This window comes from Hypanus sabinus, chromosome 14, assembly GCF_030144855.1.
Source record: "Hypanus sabinus isolate sHypSab1 chromosome 14, sHypSab1.hap1, whole genome shotgun sequence".
Taxonomy (NCBI): domain Eukaryota; kingdom Metazoa; phylum Chordata; class Chondrichthyes; order Myliobatiformes; family Dasyatidae; genus Hypanus; species Hypanus sabinus.
Window position 1 is genome coordinate 19,398,814 of NC_082719.1, and position 20,583 is coordinate 19,419,396.

The following is a 20,583-nucleotide window of genomic DNA, read 5'->3' on the forward strand; positions in this document are numbered from 1 at the left end:
CCTCATCCATTCCTCCTGCTTCCACATCCCCATCCCATGTAACTTCCGTTCCTCCTGATTCCCTACACCAATTCCACATAACTTCCATTCCTCCTGCTTCCACACCCCAACCCCAAATGACTTCCATTCCTCCTGATTCCCCATCCCATCCCATATAACTTCCATTCCTCCTGGTTCCCCACTCCCATCCCACATAACTTCCATTCCTCCTGTTTCTCCACCCCAATCCCACATAACTTCCATTCCTCCAGATTCCCCACCCCCATCCCGCATAACTTCCATTCCACCTGATTCCCCATCCTCACCCGACATTTCCATTCCTCCTGATTCCCCACTCCCATCCCACATAACTTCCATTCCTCCTGTTTCTCCACCCCAATCCCACATAACTTCCATTCCTCCTGATTCCCCACCCCCGCCCCACATAACTTCCATTCTTCCTGATTCCCCACCCTCGCCGCACATAACTTCCATTCCTCCTGATTCCCCATCCCCATCCCACATAACTTCCATTCCTCCTGATTCCCCATCCCAATCCCGCATAACTTCCGTTCCTCCTGATTCCCCATCCCCATCCCACATAACTTCCATTCCTTCTGATTCCCCACCCCATCCCACGTAACTTCCATTCCTCCTGATTCCCCACCCCCATTCCACATAACTTCCATTCCTCCTGATTCCTCACCCCACCTAACTTCCATTCCTCCTGATTCCACACCCCCATCCCACATAACTTCCATTCCTCCTGATTCCCCATCCCCATCCCACATAACTTCTATTCTTCCTGATTCCACACCCCCAACCCACATAACTTCCATTCCTCCTGATTCCCCACCCCCACCCCTCATAACTTCCATTCCTCCTGCTTCCACACCCCAACCCCACATAACTTCCATTCCTCCTGATTCCACATCCCCATCCCATGTAACTTTCGTTCCTCCTGATTCCCTACACCGATTCCACATAACTTCCATTCCTCCTGCTTCCACACCCCAACCCCAAATAACTTCCATTCCTCCTGATTCCCCATCCCATCCCATATAACTTCCATTCCTCCTGATTCCCCACTCCCATCCCACATAACTTCCATTCCTCCTGTTTCTCCACCCCAATCCCACATAACTTCCATTCCTCCTGATTCCCCACCCCCGCCCCACATAACTTCCATTCCACCTGATTCCCCATCCTCACCCGACATAACTTCCATTCTTCCTGATTCCCCACCCTCGCCGCACATAACTTCCATTCCTCCTGATTCCCCATCCCCATCCCACATAACTTCCATTCCTCCTGATTCCCCATCCCCATTCCACATAACTTCCATTCCTCCTGATTGCCCACCACCATCCCACATAACTTCCATTCCTCCTGATTCCCCACCACCATCCCACATAACTTCCATTCCTCCTGATTCCACACCCCATCCCATATAACTTCCATTCCTCCTGATTCCCCACCACCATCCCACATAACTTCCATTCCTCCTGATTCCACACCCCCATCCCACATAACTTCCATTCCTCCTGATTCCCCATCCGCATCCCACATAACTTCCATTCCTCCTGATTCCCTACACCCATTCCACATAACATCCATTCCTCCTGATTCCCCATCCCCAACCCACAAAACTGTCATTCCTCCTGATTGCACACCCCCACCACCCCACATAACTTCCATTCATCCTGATTCCCCACCCCCACCCCTCATAACTTCTATTCCTCCTGCTTCCACACCCCAACCCCACATAACTTCCATTCCTCCTGCTTCCGCACACCCATCCCATGTAACTTCCATTCTTCCTGATTCCCTGCACCCATTCCACATAAATTCCATTCCTCCTGATTCCCTATCCCCATCCCACATAACTTCCATTCGTCCTGATTCCGCACCCCCATCCCACATAACTTCCATTCCACCTTATTCCCCATCCTCACCCGACATCACTTCCATTCCACCTGATTCCCCACCCTCACCCCACATAACTTCCATTCCTTCTGATTCCCCACCCCGATCCCACATAACTTCCATTCCACCTGATTCCCCATCCTCACCCGACATAACTTCCATTCCTCCCGATTCCCCACCCTCACCCCACATAACTTCCATTCCTCCTGATTCTCCACCCTCACCCCACATAAATTCCATTCCTCCTGATTCCACATCCCCATCCCACATAACTTCCATTCCTCCTGATTCCCCATCCCCATCCCACATAACTTCCATTCCTCCTGATTCCCCATCCCCATCCCACATAACTTCCATTCCTCCCGATTCCCCACCCTCACCCCACATAACTTCCATTCCTCCTGCTTCCACCACCCCATCCCACATAACTTCCATTCCTCCTGATTCCTCACCCCACGTAACTTCCATTCCTCCTGATTCCACACCCACATCCCACATTACTTCCATTCCTCCTGATTCCGCATCCTCATCACTCCACATAACTTGCTTTGGTAATGTTCCATCTAGATTTTAAACGTTCTTTCCCATTTTTGTATCAATTTATGGTTACGGTGTGCTGCTATGTGCATGAGAGATCCTTTCAATTCCAACACTACTTCACTGGTTTCCTGCAGTTTCCTTTTTTTTCCTGTCATGGCCGTAGCTTACATTGTCTACAATTCTGGCTCCCCGAGCTCATGTCTCAGATAAAGTTGGTTCTTCCATTAATTTTGCAGATTAATTGCTATCGTAACCAACTGCACCCCGTCAGCCAGTTACCTAGATGCCCCAGTCACCCATCCTCCAACACGAAACCTCATGCTGTGAAGTCTCTTTTTTTAACCAAAACTTAGCGTCACAGTCGACAATCGGGTAATCCCTGATCCTATCAGTGTGGTATCTCAGACACACTCATTCAGAGATCCAGTAGGGTACACTGTTGAGCACTCAGAGGAACAACTGAACGGCCACTTAGAACTGGTGTCCAAAATTAAAAACTCATGCACACCATTTGCATCTTTTAAAGCTGATTTATCTGAGCATGTATTTCTTGCATTCTCAGTTGATGAGATTACCTGCTATGAAGACTTGATTAACAGATTAAAAGATTAAAAGATTAAAGAAACAGATGACAGATTAAAATGATTATCCACAGCCCTACCAGCAAATTCAATTAGAACAATTGGTGCATCTTATATATATTTAATGAAGTTCATGAAGATTCAATTCTGGAAAAATGTAATAATAACAGGGTTGTTGCGGTGGGAGATTTTAATTGCCCAAATATTGATTGGCAACTCCCTAGAGTGAGGGGTTTAGATGGAGTGGAATTTGTTAGGTGTGTTCAGGAAGGTTTCCTGATACAATATGTAGATAAGCCTACAAGAGGAGAGGCTGTACTTGATCTGGTTTTGGGAAATGAACCTGGTCAGATTTCAGCTCTCTCAGTGGGAGAGCATTTTGGAGATAGTGATCACAATTCTATCTCCTTTACCATAGCATTGGAGAGGGATAGGAACAGACAGGTTAGGGAAACGTTTTATGGAGTAAGGGGAACTATGAGACTCTCAGGCAGGAACTTGGAAGCATAAATTGGAAATAGACGTTCTTGGGGAAACGTACTGAAGAAATGTGGCAAAAGTTCAGGGGATATTTGTGTGGGGTTCTGCATAGGCACGTTCCAATGAGACAGGGAAAGGATGGTAGGGCACAGGAACCATGGTGTACAAAGGCTCTTGTAAATCTAGTCAAGAAGAAGAAAAGAGCTTATGAAAGGTTCAATAAACTAGGTAATGATATGAATCTAGAAAATTGTAAGACTAGCAGGAAGGAGCTTAAGAATGAAATTTGGAGAGCAAGAAGGGGCTATGAGAAGGCCTTGGTGGACAGGATTAAGGAAAACCCCAAGGCATTCGACAAGCATGTGAAGAGCAAGAGGATAAGACGTGAAGAGAATAGCCAATCAAGTGTGACAATGGAAAAGTGTGTATGGAACCGAAGGAAATAGCAGAGGTGCTTAATGAATACTTGGCTTCAGTATTCACTGCAGAAAAGGATCTTGGTGATTGTAGGAATCACTTGCAGTGGACTGAAAAGCTTGAGAATGTAGATATTAAGGAAGGGGATGTGCTGGAGCTTTTGGAAAGAATCAAGTTGGATAAGTCACCGGGACCGGATAGGATGTACCCCAGTGGGCTACAGTGGGAAGCAAGGGAGGAAATTACTAAGCCTCTGGATCTTTGCATCATCAATGAGGACAGGAGAGATTCTGGAGGATTGGAGGGTTACAGATGTTGTTCCTTTATATAAGAAAGGTAGTAGGGATAGCCCAGGAAATTATAGGCCAGTGAGTCTTACTTCAGTGGTTGGTAAATTGATGGAGAAGATCCTGAGAGGCAGGACTTATAATCATTTGGAGAGGCATAATATGATTATGAATAGTCAGCATGGGTTTGGCAAAATAGGTCGTGCCTTACGAGCCTGATTGAATTTTTTGAGGATGTGATGAAGCACATTGATGAAGGAAGAGCCATAGATGTAGTGTATATGGATTTCAGCAGGGCATTTGCTAAGGTATCCCATGCAAGGCTTATTGAGAAAGTAAGGAGGCATGGGATCCAAGGGGACATAGCTTTGTGGATCCAGAACTGGCTTGCCCACAGAAGGCAAAGAGTGGTTGTAGATGGGTCATATTCTGCATGGAAGCCAAGCGACCAGTGGTGTACTACAGGGATCTGTTCTGGGACCCCTACTCTTTGTGATTTTTATAAATGACCTGGATGAGGAAGTGGAGGAACGGGTTAGTAAATTTGCTGATGACACAAAGGTTGGGGGTGTTGTGAATACTGTGGAGGGCTGTTAGAGTTTACAATGAGACATTGATAGGATGCAAAACTAGGCTGAGAAGTGGCAGATGGAATTCAATCCAGATAAGTGTGAGAAGTGGTTCATTTTGGTTGGTCAAATATGATGGCAGAATATACCATTAATGGTAAGACTCTTGGCAGTGTGGAGGATCAGAGGGATCTTGGGGTCCGAGTCCATAGGACACTCAAAGCTGCTATGCAGGTTGACTCTATGGTTAAGAAGGCATACAGTGCATTGGCCTTCATCAACCATGGGATTGAGTTTAAGAGCTGAGAGGTAATGTTGCAGCTACATAGGACCCGGGTCAGACCCCACTTGGAGTACTGTGCTCAGTTCTGGTTGCCTTACTACAGGAAGGACATGGAAAGCATAGAAATGATGCAGAGGAGATTTACAAGGATGTTGCCTGCATTAGGGAGCATGCCTTATGAGAATAGGTTGAGTGAATTCAGCCTTTTCTCCTTGGAGCGTCAGAGGATGAGAGGTGACCTGATAAGAGGTGTATAAGATAATGAGAGACATTGATCATGTGGATAGTCAGAGGCTTTTCTACAGGGCTGAAATGGCTAGCATGAGAGGGCATAGTTTTAAGGTGCATGGAAGTAGGTACAGAGGAGATGTCAGGGGTAAGTTTTTTTATGCAGAGAGTGGTGAGTGCGTGGAATGGGCTGCCAGCAGCGGTGATGGAGGCAGAAATGATAGGGTCTTTTAAGAGACTCCTGGATGGCTACATGGTGCTTAGAAAAGTAGAGGGCTATGGGTAAAGCCTGGGTAGTTAGGGTAATGTTCGGCACAGTTTTGTGGATTGAAGGGCCTGTATTGTGCTGTAGGTTTTCTATGTTTTTATGGTCTATGCCCCTCCAGGTAGTCCACTGCTTGAAGATACTTTTTCACTATAACAACCCTGGATGAAACCCAATGTGGCAGCCACCCTGGTTAGAGCAAGACTGAGCCACAACATGGACCCAGCAGAGTATGAGCATCTCTGACCAGCGCTGACCAGTCAGGTAGTCATGGTGAGTGGGCATGAGGTTGTGCTCCAGTAGATTTTCACTGTCCTGAAGATGCTCACCAAGATCATCTGGCTGATACAATGAGCTTCTGCTGCCACTCTAACTCCCGACTCTCTGAACCTGCCAGCGTTTGAGTGATTTGATTGCAACCGAGGGACCAGTGGAGGGTTTCTCACTCAGTGTTCTCTGGCTTGTGACTGCATTCCAGCAAGTTTCCCTCTGACTATTGCAAAGTGATCTAAATTATTGTTCTCTTACCTAGCAAAGCTCTTGACTGGCTTATGGTGTTCATGAAGAATTCTCCGTGTTGTACAGACATATCCCTCTTCACCATCAAGATGAAGGGGTGTTTAATCACCCTTTAGTAGATGAGAGTTGGCCAACTGACTCCTCCAACTTTGCTGGGGTACCTGTTGCATGACTAACTACACAATTAAGTTCTGCACCCTAGTGGTAGACACTGTTGCTGGTACACTGAAGTCCTTATAGTCATGTGGGTGATCAGGTGAAATTAAAGATGAAGTGTTGGCCAGAGATCCAGCTGAAGATTTCAAGACTCATCAGTACTTCTAATTGGGTTGACAGGGAAAGCACAGGGAACTGCCGTGAGTCTGTTAGAGCTGTCAGTCTCTGTACAGACTCATTGTCCCACAGCTCCCCTCAAACTCCTCCACTGGGGTTGATGCAGCTGAGCCAGACTGGAGAATAAAGGGAAAGTGCTAGCTCTATTGTGAGCCGGGCCATTTCCATTCTACCTGTCCTGAGTTGTCCGGTAAACATACAGACTCTGCCAGGGAATGGAGATCTGTGACAGGTACCACCATTCCTCCCAGCTCTGCTACGTTGGTGTGCTACCGCACAGTGTCTATGGATTATGAATCCTGGCACACCAGGCAATTTCATGGACCCAGGTTAGTAAGACTTCTCCAAATTCCCCTGGCCCACCTCAACCAATTGGTCATGGCCACAGCTCTGGACAGGAGATCTCTGGGCCTTGGGAGGACCCGTCACCTCACTGCTCCCATCTGTCTACTTAGAGAACAGCGTATATGACTATCCTTTTTCACCTTATTCATTCTACTGAGTTCTCATTGATCTTAGGGTGCCCCTGGTTAGCCTTCCACAACACATATGTTGACTGGCCCGCCAGTGGACTTCATGGATGGTCTCCTCCTGCTGGGCGGCTTGCCTAGCCAGTCTCACGGGCTGTCATAGAAACATAGAAACATAGGTGCAGGAGTAGGCCATTCGGCCCTTCAAGCCTGCACTGCCATTCAGTATGATCATGGCTGATCATCCAACTCAGAACCCTGTACCTGCTTTCTCTCCATACCCCCTGATCCCTTTAGCCACAAGGGCCATATCTAACTTCCTCTTAAATATAGCTAATGAACCAGCCTCAACTGTTTCCTGTGGCAGAGAATTCCACAGATTCACCACTCTCTGTGTGAAAAAGTTTTTCCTCATCTCGGTCCTAAAAGGCTTCCCCTTTATCCTTAAACTGTGACCCCTCGTTCTGGACTTCCCCAACATCGGAAACAATCTTCCTGCATCTAGCCTGTCCAATCCCTTTAGAATTTTATATGTTTCAATAAGATCCCCCCTCAATCTTCTAAATTCCAGTGAGTATAAGCCTAGTCAATCCAGTCTTTCTTCATATGGGTCCTGCCATCCCAGGAATCAATCTGGTGAACCTTCTCTGTACTCCCTCTATGGCAAGAATGTCTTTCCAATGTCTGTTGCAAGTTCCTCCTGGGTATGCAGACCTGCTAGAGGTTTTTAATGAAAAAAGGGCCACAAAACTTGTTCCTCATCAAACTTGTGACTGTGCAATTGAATTGCTGCTTGGAAACTGTCCAGCCCAAGGAAGATTCTACTCCCTAACAGCTCTAGGAAGCGAGGCCATGGAGGAGTACATCTGTGATGCCCTGGCATCCGCCCCTCCACATCCCCTGCTGACGCAGGCTGCTTCTTTGTGGTGAGGAAGGATGGGGTCTCCAAGCGTGTATAGATTATTGAAGCTTCATAAAGATCACAGTGAAGAACTTGTACCTCTTGCCACTGATGACCATGGCTTTTGAATTGCCACAAGGGACAACAATCTTTACTAAATTGGACCTTTGAAAACCAGATAAGCTGGCCTGCATTCAGGAGGGTGAAAAATGAAAGATTGCTTTTAACACCCCCATTGGCTACGGTGAATATCTTGTGATGCCTTTCAGTTTAGACACCACTCTTCCAGGCCCTTGTCTACAACATTCTCCAAGAGATGCTGAATCACTTTCATTTACTCATCTTCTCGAAGACCTACCACAAACGCATTCAACATGTTTGGGTCATTCAGTGTTTACTCTAGAACAAACTATTCATCAAACTGGAGAAGAGAGTTCTGCACCTCCAGTCTCCTCAGATTTACAGACTCTAAAGGGAATCTGCAGATGGACCCAGGCCATCAGGGATTGGCTGCAACTGACCACGATCGAGCAGCTCCAGTGGTTACTGGGGTTTACTACGTTTTACTGGAAGTTCTGCCGCAATCCTTATTAAGGGAACCACCGATTCATTTCACTGGAGTCCAGATGTCAAGATAGCTTTCCATGAATTGAAGAGTCACTTCACAACAGTTCCTCTCCTTATTCTCCGTGACTCAGATCACACTGACAGGGGTTGCTACACCATTGCCCATTCCTTCAGGCCACTGGTCCCATACATCCATGGACTATGTTACTGGTCTGCCACTATTGTGGTAACACTGTAATTATAGTGCTATTGGACTGGTTCTCCAAGGCCTGCCACTTTGTGCCCATAGCCAAGCTTCCCTCAACTCAGGAAACAGCTAATCTTATGTTGTAACCCATGTTTCGTGTGCTCGACTTTCCCCAGGATGTTGTTTCTGACTGAGGCTCTTAGTTAACTCCTGGTTCTAGGAGGCCTCATGTCAGCTCATTGGAGCTATGGTCGGCCTCCCATTTGGATTTCACTGTGACATGGAGAGGACCAACCAGGCCTTAGAGAAGACCCTTGGGTGCTGTGTGACAGGCTGCCCAGTCACTTGGCTTGGAGTGATTATCTGCTCTGGGCAGAGTTTGCTCGTAACATTCTGTGCCTCCCTTCAAGTGTTAGTTTTGTTATCTGTGCCTTCTGTTTCTCGAGCAGGAACCCAGGGTGGGAACTCCTGTCTGCTGGCTGTTGTTGCCTGCAGAAGTGGAAGAAGGCTTAGACGGCCCAGCTTCTGTGAAATAGTGGCAAGACAACCATCTGAGGAGGCTGGGGCCTTCCTTCTGTCCTGGTCAAAGGGTCCCGAGATTGCCCCCAGCTCCTTGCATCATTGACAATGAGCCAGCATACAACATCCGTCACCTTTTGGGCTCCTGTCTGGTCCATGGCTGGCTCCTGTATTTGGTAGATTGGGAGGGATATGGCCCAGAGGAAAGGCTGTAGGCTCTCTCCCATGATGTCCTACACCTAGATCTGATCAGAGACTGTCACCATCGAAATTGCCCTGGGCTGTCAGGTGCTGGCCATGGGGTGGGTGGGAGTGGGGCTTATAGGGTCCTATCATGCTGTGGTCTGACCACCTGGGGGCACCAGAGACATCCAGACTCTGACGCACCTCCTCCCCTGATTACTGGTTGATTATCTTTGCCTATGTCGGTTTCTGTTCTCGGTGCCCCTGTCCCGGGTTTTGTTTGTCTATTTAAGGTCCCTCTGTATTGTTCGTCTTTGCTCAGCCTAGAGTTTACCTACGTTTAGGGATACTCGAGTCCTACCCTGTGTTCTCTACAAACCAATCCACAAGCAAAGATTTATTATTCAACTCCATCCTCATCTCTGGTCCCCCCTGCACTTGGGTCCAGCTGGTCCGAGCCTCTCCTCTCCCAGTAGTCCGCTGGTTGAAGATACGAATCTTCACCACAACAGACCTGGATCAAACCCAGCCTGGCAACCACCCCTGTTACATTATTAATCCTCACTATTCTTTGTATCATAATAATTAAGAGCTACAACAGAGCTCCCTGCATCTCCTCAGCATCAAACTTTCTTAAGCAGTACTTTTGGATTGTGGACAGCTTGCTTCCGCTCTGGCTTTGTGGGCTCTGAGATGGTTGGTGAGTTCAATGTGGGAACTGCGGACACTCCCACAGAAGGAGGAAGGGGTGTTGAGAGGGCAGGTGGGGTATTCTTTCTGCCCCTTGCACACCCTTCCATGTGGTCTTGATGCATGGCACCCGGGTTCCCAGTGCCATCCTGACTGCTCCATTTCCACTTTGTCCAGAGGTTCCCAAGAGTTGTGAAGGAAGTTGTGATCATGGGCTTTGATTTTTTTTCTCTTCTCTCTTTGCACAAGAGCTTGAAATTCCTTGCCTGCTTCAGGTATCTGGTGATGGACCCATGAACAGTGTGGCCCGCCTAACATAGCTGGACCAAGTGTAACTAGAAACTCGAGTGCTGGCCAAGGAGAGGATACTTGTGCTATTCCTCCCACTGCACTTGGAGGGTCGTGCAGAGATGCCGCTGGTGTCACTCTTCCAGTGCCTTTATATGCTTGCTGAAAGTGGTCCAGATCTTAGAAGTACTTAGGAGAGCTGGGTAGATAGTGAATCTAAGATAACAATCTTCAAATTGAAGCAGGCTTTTTCCACTGAGGTTGGGTGTGACTAGAAATAGAGGTCACAGGTCAAGCATGAAAGGAGAAATATTTAAGGGGAACATGAGAGGAAACTTTTCAGGTTTGATTTCCACATTTTAGAGGAATTTGGATAGGTGCATGGACGGTAGGGGTACGGTCCAGGTGCAGGTCGATAGAACTCAGCAGATTAATAACTTGAGCCAAAGGTCCTGATTCTGTGCTGAAGGACTCTATGGCTATCAAACTCAGAATGTGATTTTCTTCAATTGACAAAAGGCTGTGCTGGCTCACAGACTATGACAATGATGCTGCACACCATGGGCTCCAACAGTTTCCGTGACACAAACAAGATAAAAGGAACAAGCAGAAGGCATAGAAAAAGTGAAATAATTGAGAAGATTGGCTACCTGAAAGATGTCACCAAGGAATTGTTGTTCGCTGGTGCCATCTTGAAGGGATCAATAGCTGCCTTTAGAGAGGAAAGTCCCGAGGTCTGTGTTTCCAGGTTCTGCGGTGAACCTTTATTGTGGGAAGCCACTGCGGTTCAGAAGGAGCAGTTTATGGGGGCACCTCTGTGTTACAAGCATCATGTGCAAGGCTCATCCTCGTGTTATGTTTCAGTGAACACATTTGTTCTCCAAACACACACAAACACAAAGATTGTCTGCAGACTGAACATTGACTAAGGAGGTTTGGCTGACATTGGTTCTGGGGTGTAATTGTTACTAGTTGAGTAGTTTTCCATTAGTTCTGACGATTAGCTGTACTCCTGTGGAAAGTTTGTGGGAGGTGATGTGCAACATGGAAGCAAAAAAGACTGAAAAAGTCATGAGAATGGTGAAGCCTTGTTGGACAATAACCAATATAATTCTGCAACATCACTCTAAAAGTAGGAAAAATAAATACTTTTTAATTGATGCAGTGGGATTACCTCCTTGATTTGGTTTTGCCAATATGATTGATAAATGTCTATTCCAAAAACATTCACCGAGTTCCCCTCAATACTAACTACTAACTTAAGGATACATCTACACTTCAGAGACTGACTATGGCAGCTGGTAACAATTGACAGAAATGGAATGAACAGACGTAGAAACAGTTAGTGTTTATCTACAGTGAGGCGAGTGGTTTGCCTTTCAAATTGCTATTGTATGAAAGTAGCAAAAAGTTAAACTCAATTGTATGAAAGTGCAAACATTTCGATCAGCAATGTTCCTGAACATGATTTTTTTTGCTGATGTTTTTCCACTCAATGTTGCTCACATCAGAGTACACCCAGTGTCTCTTGGGTATGTCCACCACTCTTCTTCTTTCTTTATGTGTGAATTTGGAGAGTGATTGTAATATTTCAGCCAATTCTGTTTTGTATTGTTCTGCCATCCTGCTGAATTAGATTTACAGAGAGTGCATTCTTGTCTTATAACAATATAAAAGGCCATTCAACCCATTGGAATTATGCTGCTTCCCATAGGAACAATTTCATTTCAGTTCTCTTTATTTCCCTTTTAGCTGAAACCTATTCTCTGTCACACGTCCATCAATTCCCCTTTGATACTTTTTTTTGCCATTAACCGATGCCTAAGACAATTTACAGTGAACAACTAAGTCTGAAAGAGAACTTGAAAACTCCACACATGCATCACCTGAGATCAGGAATGAAGATGGGCCCCTGGAACTGTGAAGCAACTGCATCAATTCCTTTGCCATGTAAAACCCAGTTCACTTATTTATCTGAATTTTCCCAGGAATTTTTTATATCAGTGTAAAGGTGGCGTGCAGCAGTAGGCCTGATTGTCTCATGCTGTGGGTCTCCATGTGACCAATTCATTAACCACTCCAAACAATATTTCACAGTTTGACTTGTCAAAACCTTTCATTGCACTTAAATTATCCTGCCCAAACTAAATTTTGCGATTTAAATTATTTCATGGAAATGTCAGGAAGTAAGTCTCAGTTGAGGAGCTGTTTAACTCACAGACATAGTCTCTCTCTCTCTCTCTCTCTCTCTCTCCCCCTCTCCCCCTCCCTCCCTCTCCCTCACTCTCTCTCTCACTCCCTCTCTCTCTCCCTCCCTCTCCCTCTCTCTCACTCCCTCTCTCTCTCCCTCTCTCACTCTATCTCCCCCCCACCACTTTGTCTCTCATGAGGACAGTCTTTGTGAAAGACTTTGTCTAATTTATTGGCTTCAATCTTACTGAGATCAACCAGGAATGCATACATTTTGGCCCAGTATTTCCTATCAGTAGCAAGACATCATTCAATGTTCATAATAAATTTGTTATCAAAGTATGTATTCCAGGTTCTACCCTGAGATTCATGGCGATGTATACGTATGAATCTCAGAGTGGTAAACTTTGAAGTACGCATCTCAAACTTACTTCAAAGAATGTAAGGATTACTAGCTGCTTCTTTACCCAGAAGAACTGAATGGACCTTCGGCGGAACTTCCAGCAGCAGCTCTCTCAGTTCAGTCAGTGAGGTCCTAAACAATGCTGGGATCTAATCGGCAGAAGAGACAAGCATGGGAGCCGGTGGCCGTTGTTGCTGCTTGATGTTCTCCTAGAAAGGAAAACTTTAAAACAAGTGTAATTCATTCGTGGTGGTGTGGTGACCATGATGTCATGTCATTGGCTGCAATAACGGAGCAACAAGCAAAGAGCTGAGGGAACTTTGTGGGTCAGCCAGTACCTGTGGAGACAAAGAGATGGTTGATGTTGTGGGTTGAGATCCTGAATCAGTATAGAAGGGAGATGCCCAGTATAAAGAGGTGAGTGGGAAGGGTGAGGTGATAGGTGGAGGCAGGTGAGGTGAGGGATGATGAGTGGGTGGTGTGTGGTGGGAGGGGGGAGACTGGCTGTGTGTGACAGGTTGAAACAGATAAGGAAAGTAAAACAGGGGTAGGTGGGGGTGGGGAGGGAGAGGGGATTCAGGGACCGAGGCTCCGGATGCTGGAAACTGATAGACAAGGAAGGTGATAAGCGGAACAAGATGAGAGAAGAAGGGATGCTCTGGTTCCACTTAACACCTTCCTTCATTTATCAGCAGCTGCAGAGACTTGTGTCTCTGGAAAAGGGAAGTAGGCCCTGAACCTGAGATTAACCTTCAATTTACTTGAAAAAATTTAGCAGCAGGTCTTTAACAAACCACAGTTCACAGCATTACTCAACTGACAGCAATTGGTCCCAGTACAACTGTCTTGAGTTTGCCATTGCCCAAATCCCATCGATACTGAAAATGCCACAGTCACCTTATATATGAATAATAATTAATTTGTAGAAGTTGACAGACACAATATAAAGTGGCTTCCCTTTAAGCATATTTCTTCCAAAAATTAAACTTTAACAAATACTTATGAATTTCAGCAGTCTTATCAAATAGTCAATATTTTTATCCCAAATTACCCACTCTGGAATTTACCTGTGCATGGTAATACACACTGGGCTACAGGATACCAATTTATTGTTTTACACATTAAATACATACTGATATTTTTGTGCCATTTTCAAATACTGCTTGGTAAATTATAAACCTGCTGTCTCTTCCTCAACCATCTTTAAAATTCTTGGATGAAAGCCATCATTGCCTGTTTTTTTTTTTTTTGCTGTTTTGGTACTATAAATATCTTGAAGCCTTCTTTTGAATGTTTATCTTCAATAGCAGCTCATTTATGCTCTTGACTTTTCCCACAGTCACACTACCACAGGGAGGATTAAGTCTAAACCCTCATTGACATCTCTAATATTTCTGCATTCTCAAGACATTAGCAGCATTTTTGTTCTTGGGTGCCCCTGGCTTTTTGTAATTCCACTCCTGTTTTCTATCAATTAATGAGAAGTTTGTGTATGAGTGATCCAAGAGGACCACGACCTTGTTATAGGGTCTGGAGGTTAGTGTGCCTCAGTGACTCAGAGAGCTGTGTTGGAAAGAGTCAGGGCCTTGTGCTTTGACTCTTGGTAGATCAAAGGGTAAGTGCCAGAGTAAGAACCGGTCCTCCAGGTTCGGGGGTTCATCTCAGGGCTAACAACCGCAACCGGTAGAGAAATGGCAATGAAGAACCCTATATCTGTGTGTAATGGTGTTCCTGAGTCCCCCCCCCCAATATTTTTGTACAAATGAAGAGCCTCATGCTGCCCTAAACTCCAGCAGCACTTAACAATGCTTGAGTAGGTGGTAGTTGATGGCATTTTTGATGTCTCCTTCCATCAGTTTGTTGACAATGGAGAACAAGCTGCAGTAGCTAATTGTGGGAATAAGACTGACCGACTTTCAGTAGGTGCCACACACACTGGCGATTTTCAGCACTGTCATGTGATTCTGCAGGTTAGCTGGAGGTGCGGTTACCTCTGGTATTCAGGTTGTCTCGCCTAACCTTGCCTTGGGCCCTTAACTACTGGTGCAGTTGTCAGGTTAGAAGGTATCAAATTCTCAACACATAGGCATTCCTCCAAACGATACTTAAAGAATTACTAGTTCATCAGCTGACCGGGGAGGTGGTAGGCACTGATTGGTAGATTGTAGTCTTGTCCATCAGTGGGTATGTGGGTATATTGGGTAGTGCCCCAATCTTATGTGAATAAATGTGAAGTTATCCACTTTGGAAGCTGGAACAAGAGGGCAGAGTATTGTCTGAACGGTGTCGAGTTAGGTAAGGGAGAAATGCAAAGAGACCTAGGAGTCCTAGTTCACCAGTCAATGAAGGTGAATGAGCAAGTGCAACAGGCAGTGAAGAGGGCAAATGGAATGTTGGCCTTTGTTACAAGGGGAATTGAATACAAGAGCAAGGATGTCCTTTTGCATTTGTACAGGGCCCTGGTGAGACCACACCTGGAATATTGTGTACAGTTTTGGTCTCCAGGTTTAAGGAAGGACATTCTGGCAATTGAGGAAGTGCAGCGTAGATTCACTAGGTTGATTCCTGGGATGGCAGGGCTGTCTTACGCAGAGAGATTGGAGAGATTGGGCTTGTACACGCTGGAATTGAGGAGATTGAGAGGGGATCTGATTGAAACGTTTAAGATAATTAAAGGATTTGATAGGATTGAGGCAGGAAATACGTTCCAGATGTTGGGAGAGTCCAGTACCAGAGGGCATGGATTGAGAATAAGAGGTCAGTTATTTAAAACAGAGTTGAGGAAGAGCTTCTTCTCCCAGAGAGTTGTGGAGGTGTGGAATGCACTGCCTCGGAAGACGGTGGAGGCCAATTCTCTGGATGCTTTCAAGAAGGAGCTAGATAGATATCTGATGGATAGGGGAATCAAGGGATATGGGGACAAGGCAGGGACTGGGTATTGAGATCAGCCATGATCTCAGAATGGCGGTGCAGACTCGAGGGGCCGAATGGTCTACTTCTGCACCTATTGTCTATTATCTCGAGTGAGGGCGCTGACCAGGGAGGTGGTAGGCAGTGATTGGTGGATTCCTGTAGTCTTGTCCATTAGTGGCTAATCTCGAGTGAGGACTTCACTGGATGAGAAATAAAAATATCCAGAATGGTCATCAGAACATCCACAATGTGTGAATTCTTGGAGTGAATATTTAGACAACCTTTCCAAGTTGGACATGTTCCCATAAATTAGTGGGGAACAGTACAAGGATACCAGGATTACTTTGTCTGACATATCCTGATTATCAGGATAGGGGTTAAGCCAATGAATGCAAGCGACTGAGGCTGATATAATAGGAGCATTTAAAAGACTCTTGGATGGATGTAAGTGAAATGGAAGGTTATGAGGTGTGTAGGTTGGTACAGCATCTGGTGTTGAAGGTCCTGTAGAGTGCTACACTGTTCTATGTTCTAACCGATCATTTTTGGCCCAAGATATGTTTTGTTGCGTTGTTTTGGAGTGAGGCTACTGTTCAGGAGACTGAGTCAGCCACGTGGTGTGAAGTAGACAGTCAGGTGCAGATCAGGTATTGGGTAGTGGGTGGTTTCCATTAAAGTTGCTGGTGAACCAACAGAATCTTTACAATATTGCATTTTGCCCTGTAATCTTTTATCGGAGTTACTGAACTGAATCCGACAAAGTATTATTGAACTTTGATAAGAAAACCCGAACTAGTGGCTGGGATAACGGTGGATTACAACAGATCAACATCATAAGCTCCATCAGCGCCAGGTGGATGAGTTGAACTGCAACTCGCAGACACTACTCCATCAATTCTGGAGAGAAGTACCGCTTTAAGTACAACGCTACTGCAGTGCGGCGCCTGGTCAGGAGGCGGAGCCGGGGCTGTGGGTTTGTCGACCGCGCTGCTGTAAAAAAATCAAAGGTGAACGGGAGGAGGGAAGGTGCGGTCATGGCACTGGGTTTGTTGAGTATTGTGGCGGGGCTGGTGACAATGCTCAGTAGCTCCTGGACCGTGGTACCCGTGGCGGTGGTCGTGGCCCTGGCCTCTTGGATGTGGTGGAGCAGAGGCAGGAACCGGGAGAAACTGGAGGCGCTGAGCACTGTTCCCGAGAACGACAGAGACCGAGTACAGAGGGAGAGTGGCGCGGACCCAGGGAATAGTGTTGCGGGTAAACCATTAACTTTCTCCGATAATGTGTTTAAAATAAGTTGGAAATCCTGTAACAAAAAAAAAGGTTGCAGATGCCCCACAGGTCAGGCAGCTTCTGTGTGAAAAGAAACCGTTTCTATTCCAAACGTTAATCCCATTTCGCTTTACATAAGGCGCTGCATGATCCGAGTGTTTGCTGCACCGTTTTAATCCCCACCACAGAGAGTTCGGTGGATTCTATGACAGATCATTTTACAAGACAGGCTGTAGACATTCCCCAGACAGTTCCACGAGGGACTGGAACGACGTAGTTGAGCTTTGATGAACTTGATATTTCTCCTCCCTTCACTGACTGTGTGCTCCCCCCCACTCTGTTCTGCAATGAGCGCCTACCGTTTTTTTTTGAGGAACTTAACCAGTAATGCGGAAATAGTGAAACTGCGCTTTCTTCCTAGTTTTTTAAAAAATCTGTATTTAGTGTTGTATTATTTTTAAATTCTCCAAATTGGCGTATTTATCCTGTAATACCCAGTCTCTAGACTTGTGCTGAGTCGTACAACCTGGTCCGGAATCTAGAGAATGGGAGTGGGAAGCCCAGTTCTTTGATTACAGCAGGAGGAAGCGCTTAATCTGTAATATCCGAATTTAAAATGGCATGCCAAATAATAAATTAGCAACAGGCTCGAGAGTGATTTGTACCACGACTTCACAGCAGCTTGACACCAAATCTGTGAAAATGAGAGGTAGCTTCCCCACCCCCCCCCCCCCGTGTTTCGGGGGGAGTGAGTAACTCCAAGTCGTATCACCAATAACCCGCGTTAAACGGCTGAAGAGTGAGAGTAACTGCGGACCCCCTTTAGGTTGGTGGTTTCCAGCGCATTGTGTAAGGGGGTTTCCCCTGTCTGCACTGCGCCAGAAACCACCCTTGTAATTCGCATCTACACAGGGCAGAGCCAACTGATAATGATCTAACATTCGCCCCCACCTTTTTTTTAAAGAATTGTTTTCAGATTGCAACTTGACTGAAAATATTTTTTAGCTAATTGCTACGGTCGAAGAAATCAATTGTTATAAATCCCGCAATGACTCCAATTGAACTGACTCCTCGGACAGGTTGAAGAATTCCACCACCTGTCAAAAGGTTGCCGATAATGTACTGTCAGTCATTTTACTGACCGATAGCTGACCGATAACCTTTCAGATCCGGAGCATCTGCGGTTTACCAACAGGTCTCCCGGATGGTCCTGTATATGTCAAATATTGGAACTTTCAACCCAGCTCATAAACTTAATTTTATTGATTTATTCGTTCATTCTTTTTTAGCGATACAGTGCGGAGTACGAGCTACACCGACAAACCCAATTAACCCTACCTAACCTAATCACGGGACAATTATACAACGACCAATTAACCTACGCGGTAGGTGTTTGGGGTGGATCGGAGCACCCGGGGAACCCCACACATTCCACGGGGAGGACGTACAGACTCCTTGCAGAAAGGCGCCATCATTGAATCAGGGCTGTAATGGCGTCGCGCTAACTGCTACGTTACTGTGGTGCCCATAGTGGACAGGGCTGGAATATGTATCTATCACAACACATTCTCAACCAAATATCTGATTGTAAGTGCATGCACCCTTTTAAATAAACTGAGGCAAACACTTAATTTTCTTAAAACAACTTCATTTGCTTTTATGTATTCTTGAAAAAGGCATCCCACCAAAAAAAAGCTCTCCCATTATCAAAATGGAACAAGATTGTAATCAAATGTTATTGTTGGGAGCTGTTAAATAGAATATTTTGATGTTTGCAAGCAGTTATCTAAATGCATTAATCTTGAGTCAGTCTGTCTCTTTTCACACTCCACAGTTAAAGCTGATACTGAAAATGCCAATAGACTTGAAATCAAGAGAACAGATGAGTTGAAAGCTGGCGTGCCATCATCTCCAGTTACACAAAACTCTGTTGCTTCAGAGCTTAAAGTAATTTCAGACACAACAGCCAGTGAGCACAGAGAAATGGGCCTCCCTGCACTGTCAAATAAAAAAGACTGTCCTGCTGCTGAAACTGAACAGGTGACTCAACCAACCAGTGGTGGAGGAAGTCCTGTCCATAATGTACACATCGAGAATAATTTGGGACAAGAAAAGAGCCCTGTTTGTGGAAAAATAAAAGCAACTCTGAGTATGGAAGAGGTGCTTAACAAATCTGAGCACGAAGGCAAAGCTTTGGGTCTTGTTTCAGCAGTTGATCAAAAGTTGGCCAGTAGAGGTAGTCAGCTCATTCAGACAAATAAAGTAATCAGTGAAACTCATGCTGCAGTGCCCAGTGCCTTGGATACTGTTGAAACGAAAATAGAAAAAGACAAAAGGAAAAGCATCAAATTGGTCTTAAAAGACGAATCAGAAAGAACAGCTATAAACTTGGAGTCTGAAAATCCTACCAAGAAAGTCGCTGCCGTGTCTCCTTTGCCCTTCAACAATGTCTCAGTGAGTTTCAATGTTCACTACATGACTTGCTCAAATTCTCAGATCCTTGCAGTGACAGGAAACCATGAATCTCTAGGACAATGGGAGAATTATGTACCACTGAAACCAAATAAGGATGGATTCTGGTCTAATACCATTCAGCTCTCAGCAAATTCCAGGTTTGAATGGAAGTATGTGGTGGTGGAAAATGGAAAGATCTGGCGATGGGAGGAATGCCCAAATAGATACCTAGAGACTAGCCACGAAGATATGGAAATATATCAATGCTGGGGTTACCACTGAATCACAGGTGGCAATTGCAGCACATTGCTTAAAATGCAGTATTGATCGAGTTCATTTGAAGCCTTGAGTTAATTTAAGTTTACCCTTTACAAATGAGGAATAATTTCTTATTTAACTTGCCATTTCTTGCTGTTATAATTGGTTTAATAACCTGCTGCTGCCTCTTTGCTCACTTCTACACTTCAATTTCAGATTTACCACTAAAGGTCGGGACTGCTTAATCTCCTGCAACTAGTTACTACTTTATGCAGGAACTTCGACTGTTTCCTCTCTCTACCAGATAGAACAGCTCCTGTACTAAGCATATATTGACAATTGATAATTAATGTGCACAAGACCTTAAAAAATAACCCTTACAATTTCTAAGCCTGTACTGTGAGCAATGTGTTCAATTAAAGTGATCTCAATAAATGCTTTTTGGTTAAAGTGATATTGAATACTTGTTTAACTTCCACCATCAGGTGCAATAAATCCATGCTTCTTGCTCTCCACCATCAAATTTCTGAATAGACAATGAACCCACCTATACTACCTCACTTGTTTTTCTTTTTGCTGTCATTTGCACTACTCATTTAATTTTATATTTTTTTATTGTATAGTTTAAAGAAACTATCATCATTGCAATGTACTGTTGCTGCAAGACAACAAATTTCATGGCGAATGCCAGTGATATTAAACGTGCAATTTCAATGTAAGGTCACAATTGAATAGAAAATAACACAAGTGGAGCAGTAGCCTTGTAGACTTTTTTGAAAAGCAAGTACTTGGAAGTTGATTCTTTTGCATCGCCCTGCCTGAAGCAATGCTTTATTAAAGTCGAGATTTAAAGTGATTGTTAAACAGGCTTGCATGTTGTGAAT

The 20,583-nt window shown here is 45.1% G+C and overlaps 1 protein-coding gene across 1 annotated transcript; it reads left to right on the forward strand.

Moving 5' to 3' along the window:
* The first annotated feature begins 16,585 nt into the window (after positions 1-16,585).
* Positions 16,586-20,144, forward strand: stbd1 (starch binding domain 1). Its single transcript, XM_059988823.1, has 2 exons — positions 16,586-16,972; positions 18,822-20,144. The coding sequence occupies exons 1-2, from the start codon at positions 16,753-16,755 to the stop codon at positions 19,721-19,723; spliced, it is 1,122 nt and encodes a 373-aa protein (XP_059844806.1). The 5' UTR covers positions 16,586-16,752; the 3' UTR covers positions 19,724-20,144.
* The last annotated feature ends 439 nt before the right edge of the window (positions 20,145-20,583 follow it).